This window comes from Saimiri boliviensis, chromosome 6 (genome assembly GCF_048565385.1).
Source record: "Saimiri boliviensis isolate mSaiBol1 chromosome 6, mSaiBol1.pri, whole genome shotgun sequence".
In the NCBI taxonomy this organism is placed as follows: domain Eukaryota; kingdom Metazoa; phylum Chordata; class Mammalia; order Primates; family Cebidae; genus Saimiri; species Saimiri boliviensis.
Window position 1 is genome coordinate 115,023,474 of NC_133454.1, and position 6,350 is coordinate 115,029,823.

Sequence of the window (6,350 nt, forward strand, 5' to 3'; positions counted from 1 at the left end):
CTCATAGCCCTCTCCCTCACCACAGGACCTGAACTGGGTGGCGAGTTCCCCGTGCAGGACATGAAGACTGGTGAGGGCGGCCTGCTGCAGGTCACCCTGGAAGGGATCAACCTCAAGTTCATGCACAACCAGGTAAGTGCGAGCGGCAGCACGAGGCTCCCTGTCGTTCTATCCATAAGAAGGACCAGTGTCCAGGCCCCCAGTACTTCCCCAGAACCATGAGAAAGGGCCCTCTGGAGCTAGAGGGAGAACTGGAGCAGCTGGACCCGGGAGAGAAATCCCAGGGGAGGGCACAATGACATTGGCGACCACCAGGTGCTGTGAAGGTGCAGCAGGGAGCCCTCGGGGGAGGCTGGGCAGGAGCGAGGCTGGGTGGCCGCGCTGCCCCGTCCGTTGGACTCCACACAGTGTGAGTGGGAGCGTCTCATTTGGCCCTTCCCCGCAGTGTCTCTGCCTTCCTTTATTCCCAGGGTATGCTTCTGCCTGGTGTTTTTGCTTTGAGAGTCTAGACTGGCCGATCTTGTGTCTTTCTGGTGCGTGTGCAGCTTGCGTGTGCGTGCGTGCCTGCGTGTAAGTCCGGCGTGTGTTTATTTGCCTTTTTCATCTGCGGGTTCTTCCTGTTATTTTCCTTCCTCTGAGTGTTCCCGCTCTGTCCCCTGCTCCACAGGCCCCATTCCCCTTCTTTTGATTGGGAAGCAATCTGGATACATCTTTCCCTCATTGTAATTCCACCGTAGGAGCTGACTTTTTTTCTCTCTCGGTCTTTAACACAGTGTTACTTTTTTCTCTCAGTGGACATTCCTTAAGCTAATTCCTTTCTGAGGCCAGCGCATCATCCCAGGTCCGTTCACAGCTCTGACTCCTCACACAAGTGCCTTCCCTCCTCTTTCCCTGATGTCCTGGTTTCCCTCCCTGAGGCTCTGAGCCAGATCCGAATGTGTGAAGCACCACAGTCCCTGGCCAGGCCACAGACCCTCGGGAGGTGGCCGCCACCTGACGTGGCTTTCTGCCTCCACTAGCTGCTGTAGCGCTCTTTCAGGAACGTAGCTGGGCAGCTTTGGTTTAACAGGAAACGGCTGCCCAGACTCCCAGCAGCCCCTTAGTTTATTTTCAATCTAGGACTTAGGGTGGTAGCCAACCCCAAAGACCTTAGGGCCAGCCCAGAGAGGGGTCTATCTAAGTGATGGGTCTACCTGAGTGCTTTTCTGGACCACAAAGGTGTCAGTACCTCTTGGGGAGCAGGCTGCTGACCTCATTTTAGTGCCATGGCTGCCCCTTCTGGAGATGGGATCTCGCTGAGCAGGGCCCAGGTGCTCTGCCCTCTTCCTCATCCTGCTCTTGGCGCAGCCCCTCTGGGCAGCCAGCCAAGCCCGTCTGTGGTTGAAGGCTTGGCCCCTAGAAGAGAAGGGGAGGAAAGCCCGGCTTCTCCGTCTTACCTCACAGTTAATAATGAGACAGCGACCTGCCCCCTCTTCTGCAACATGGTGGTCAGTTGGAGTGGAGGGGCAGCAGACCTCCTGGTGGAGGTGGAGTGAATAGGAAAAGCACAGGCTTTGGTGTCAGGATGTGCTTGGATTTGAAGCCCAGCTTCCACGTTCATGGGCAAAGAAACTTTCCGATCGATAGTTTCCTCCTGTAGAAAATGGGGGTAATACTATATACTGTGTCATGTAGGTGCAGGGATTAGAAATCGTATTTGTAAAACCCCGAGTAGGTGCTCAGCAGGTGGTAGCTGGTGTTATTATCACCACATACCTTTTGGGAGATCTGGATCCTGTTTCAAGAAGGATACCAACACCTCCCACCCTGAGGACAGTCTGAGGGGAGCTTTGCGCCTGTGCCAGCCCTCTGCGCCGGAGGAGGATGCATGGAAGGGTAGAGACCTGATGGGCTGAGCGGGGACCCCTGGGGCACCATGTCTTACAAGCACTGCCCTGGGCAGAGGGTACGGGCGGGCAGCCCAGGCCAGCAGCGGGGCCTTCGGGTTGGATTTGACCATTCAAACTAACGCCTTCATTTCTCTCCCATGCTTTCTCCTCCGGCCAGGAGCGGAAGGTACATGCCCTTTCTGCTATCTTTGCTTCTTAGCGCTTTTGAGTTGTGTGTGTGTGTGAATTCTTCTGTCCTCTCTTTGGGAAGTAGGCTTTCTGTGTGCGGGTGGGGCTGTAGCCGGGAGAGTGTGCTGTGTGGGGCTGGGGTGGCGCCTCTGGGCCTTACCCCACCCTCCCTCCCTCTCTTGCAGGTTTTCATAGAGCTGAATCACATTAAAAAGTGCAATACAGTTCGAGGCGTCTTTGTCCTGGAGGAATTTGGTAATTACACTATTTTGCTCTTAGGTCTGGACTCACATGGCAGTAACTCAAACCTCGGAGCTCCAGAGGAGGGTCTAGGGGCAGGGAGAAGGAGAACCTCTGTAGAGAGGTCAGGAGGAGCAGGAGTGACAAGGAAGAGAAGGGACCTCTGAGATGAGAACAGGGAAGGAGAAGGGAAAAACAGACAATGGGTCGCAGAAGAGGCAGTGGGTTTTGAGTTTAGAGGTGGTCCCGAAGCGTCTCAGCAAAGTAGCACCATCTCCTCGTGCTGAGCCAGCCAATGGTCAGAAAGTTGGGGACAGAGCGGACTGGCAACCCCCAAGTTCTACTATGTCTGTCACCTGCTGCAATCTTTCTAGCAGCCCAGTGCACCACCCAGCCTCCCTGGCACCACTTGTCTCCACCTGGTCTCTGTGCCAGACGAAGGGCATGGGGCATCACAGGCAGACTCACTGGAGGGGCACAGGAGCCTAGGGGGCCTCAGGGACAGAAGGGGCAGCTGTAGCCGGAAGCTGGGACCAGCGCTAGCGAGTGGTGTAGTGGGTTCTCACCCTGGGGCTTTGAGTTCCTGCTGTGTTTGTGCTTCATTCTTTTGTGCCCCTCATCGCTGCTATGAAAACCTTCGTTCTCCAGCAGGTAAAGTGATCTCGGCTCGTGCTGCCTCTCCCCAGGTCTCTGCCTTGGGCCCTGCCATGGGTGGGTGGGCTCCCTTCAGCCGAACCAGCTGCTCACACTGCCAGCTCGTCTCTTCCTTCCTCCCCTCGACTCACCCTTCCCCCCTTGCCTCCCCGCTCCCACCGGCTCACTGGTTCTGACGTTCCTCCCGTGTGCTCCCTTCTCTCTTTTGTCAGAGAGATACTTAGGGGAATCTTCCAACTTGGGAGAATGGCCTGGGGCTTCTCGATCTACCTTTGATGAGTTTATTCCCCACCTGCCCTGGGTTCCCCCAAATTCTCCCTCCCAGGGTCAGAAGAAGGTGCGACCAATTCTCCTCCTGCCTTTTCTGGCCCCCGGGGAGATGTCAGGCCCCTCTGCTCCCAGTCTCAAGGGGCCATGATGATGGCTGAGCCTGGGGGCCTACTCCTTCCTCTGGCCAAGCAGAACCCCGGCATGGCTGGGGCGGGGGGACTCTTAACTCTTGCCTTCCGGGCTGTGGACATGTGTGTATCTTGCCTGATGCTCCCTGTCACTTCCCTCCCTGGGTGCTGTACTCGCCTGTCTTCTGCTGGGTGTGTCGCTCCAGAGCCCTCAGACGCTCTCCCTCACACAGGCAGGCCTGGGCTTCTCCTGCCACTCAGGGAAGAACACTTCCACATCCTGAGGGTTTAGTATCGAGCTACCTCTTCATCCAGCCTCGAGACCCTCTGTGTAGGGGGCTGGGAATAAAGGGAACTGTGTTTGACATGACCAGACTTTCAGGCTGGTGACAAGACGAGCTCACGGGTGTCTCAGTAAAGTTGGACACAGGCTAGAGACAGCTCTCTTCTCCCAGCCAAATCCTGGAAATTCTCCACTGCAGCCCCTCAGGGGCCCTGGACAGCCGTGACCAGGCTGGTGAAAGGCCCACCCTCCCATCCGGGGCTTTCAAAGAAGTGGGTGGAATCACAGCCATCAAGTAAAAGCCACTGCAGACGGCAGAGGCCTGGCTGAGGAGGCTGGGGCCACGTCCTCCCAGTCGGCAGTATCTGGACAGAGCCTCTGGTGGCCTCTGCCCTGTCATAGCCTAAGCTGCTGCAGCCACTGTGAGAGGCCGCAGAGGGGAAGGGGACCCTGGCGCCGGGCGCTGCCGCCTGGGGGAGCGTGACACTACTGCTCTTAGTGTTGAACTTTCTGTTTTGTCTCTTGCCCGTCCGGTTTTAGTTCCTGAAATTAAAGAAGTGGTGAGCCACAAGTACAAGACACCAATGGTGAGTGTGCTGCCCAACCCTGACAGGCCACAGTCTGCGCAGGGCTCCCCGGGGACCTTCGGACAGGAGGAGGGGTGGGCCCTCTGAGTGCACAGGGGTGAGTGGGGACCCGGTCTAGTTGCCAGAGGCTCAACTCCAGCTGAAACAGGTCTTCAGCCCTGGGAGACAGGCACACACACACGGATCCCTTCTCCCACAGGGACAGCATCTTGAGGTCTTGCTTGGAGCTCACATTCAGCCCAGAGGCCCGTGCCCAGTGTTAGGGCAGGTGTTGCCATTGGCAGATCCTCGAATGTGGGGATGCAGGAGCCTCAGGACCGTGACCCGCCTGGCTTTCTCTCCCCTCTAGGCCCATGAGATCTGCTACTCTGTGTTGTGTCTCTTCTCGTATGTGGCTGCGGTTCGTAGCAGTGAGGAAGATCTCAGAACCCCACCCCGGCCTGTCTCTAGCTGATGGAGAGGGGCTACACAGCCAGCCGCCCCAGCCCAGGGCACGCCCCTGGCCTCTTGCTGTTCCCAAGTGCACGATGCTGCTGTGACCGAGGAGTGGATGATGCTCCTGTGTCCTCTGCAAGCCCCCTGCTGTGGCTTAGTTGGTTACCAGTTATGTGTTTCTGAGTGTGTCTTTGAGTGTGTCCACCTTCTCCCTCTCCACTCCCAGAAGACCAAACTGCCTTCCCCTCAGGGCTCAAGAGTGAGTGTGTGTGTGTGCGCGTGCGTGTGTGTCCTGGAGATACTGGTGTTGTGGTGGTTTGTCCTTGTCCCTGGCGGCGTAACTGTCCACCGCAAGAGTCCAGCTCTCCATGCTCTGTGACCTGGCACGACAGGGTGCCTGGAGCATTTCCATTCTGTGAGGAGTGAGGGAACCATGGGGCTCACCCTCTCAGAGGAAGGACAGACAGGAAGGGAAGGACTGGGGGGCAGCCGGAGCGAATGGCAGCCTCCCTGCTTCCTTCTGCATTCCCAACCCAGCAGCTGCTGCCTGCCTGCAGTGGAGCAGCGAGTTCCCTGTGGCCTGCCGTGCCTTTGGCATCAGAGGACGCAGTGGTTGAGGCTCGTGACATCCCAGGGACTGCTGGCTGCTCCGCCTGAGCATTGGGGAGGGGGCAGGAAAGACCAAGCTGGGTTTGCACATCTGTGTCCTCAGGCTGTGTCTCCGGGTATGGGGTGCCAGGAGGGAGAGGTGGCCTGGGTGTGGGCAAGAAATGCCTGTAAATATTTCAGCCCCACATTATTTATAGAAAATGTACAGCTGTGTGAATGTGAAATAAATGTCCTTGACTCCCCTTGGGCTCCCTGGCTGCCTCATATTAAATGACACCTCCTCTTGGCTCAGGTGTGGGGAAGGCTGTCCCTGGACTCTTAAAAAGGCACTTCAGGCTTGAAGGAAAGAAGGAGATGCGGTCATCCATGTCCAGGCTTTGGCACATGGAGGCCCCAGCTCTGCTGTTCTCCCAGAGCAAGGCTGTGGGTGGCGCTTTCATTCCTGGGCACCTGGGGGCACTGCAGAGAGTTGGGCTGCCACGAACTGGAGGAGCAGCCAGACTGGGAGTCCACACCTGAACTGAGATCAGGTGAAAAGCCGGGCCCTGGCCTTTCCACGCCCTAACAGGTAGGTATGGCCCAGAGAGGTGTGGTGACTCAGCCAGGGCCCGGGACACCTGGCCAGGAGTGTCTTCCACTGGGTAGAACTCCTAGAAGCACCCCTAGGAGCTGCCTTCATGGAATTTCTGCCCTGGAAAAACCTGGCTGCATTCTCGGGGAACTTTTGAGACCTGCTGGCTTCCCCCGCCCAAAAGGAAACTGATGCTCGGAATTAGGCTCCCCATGGGGGAGGTGAGAGCAGAGTGGGGTTCAGGCCCTGACACCCACGGTCCTGGGCTGGATTGGATTGCTGTCCCCCACTGGGATGTGGGTGCACACCAGCTGTGGGCTTGTTCCTTGCTGAGACCCCAGAGCCACCTAGTGCAGCTCCATCCCGGGACAGTCACAACACTTGAGAGTCTGCCTTACCCACCTCCAGGAGGCTTCGACCACACCACGGCCCCTGGCACAAAGGTCATGCTGAGCACCTGGGTCTGACTCATGCGCTTTCTGCTGTCACAGCTCAGTTTCATCATCTGAGTCAGTG

The 6,350-nt window shown here is 57.4% G+C and overlaps 1 protein-coding gene across 50 annotated transcripts in view; it reads left to right on the top strand.

Annotated features, from left to right (window-relative positions):
- The window catches only part of MADD (MAP kinase activating death domain), a 64,249-nt gene extending 58,744 nt beyond the window's left edge, over window positions 1-5,505 (top strand). For 30 of the 50 annotated variants that reach the window (XM_074401395.1, XM_074401397.1, XM_074401398.1 and 27 more), the window contains 4 exons: window positions 26-132; window positions 2,243-2,312; window positions 4,173-4,219; window positions 4,569-5,505. In XM_074401395.1, the coding sequence (XP_074257496.1) occupies window positions 26-132; window positions 2,243-2,312; window positions 4,173-4,219; window positions 4,569-4,673 (329 nt within the window). In that variant the 3' untranslated portion in view covers window positions 4,674-5,505. The remainder of the gene's footprint in view (window positions 1-25; window positions 133-2,242; window positions 2,313-4,172; window positions 4,220-4,568) is intronic. The other 20 variants (XM_010334236.3, XM_010334240.3, XM_039470648.2 and 17 more) reach the window with 1 other exon arrangement.
- Window positions 5,506-6,350: the final 845 nt, after the last annotated feature.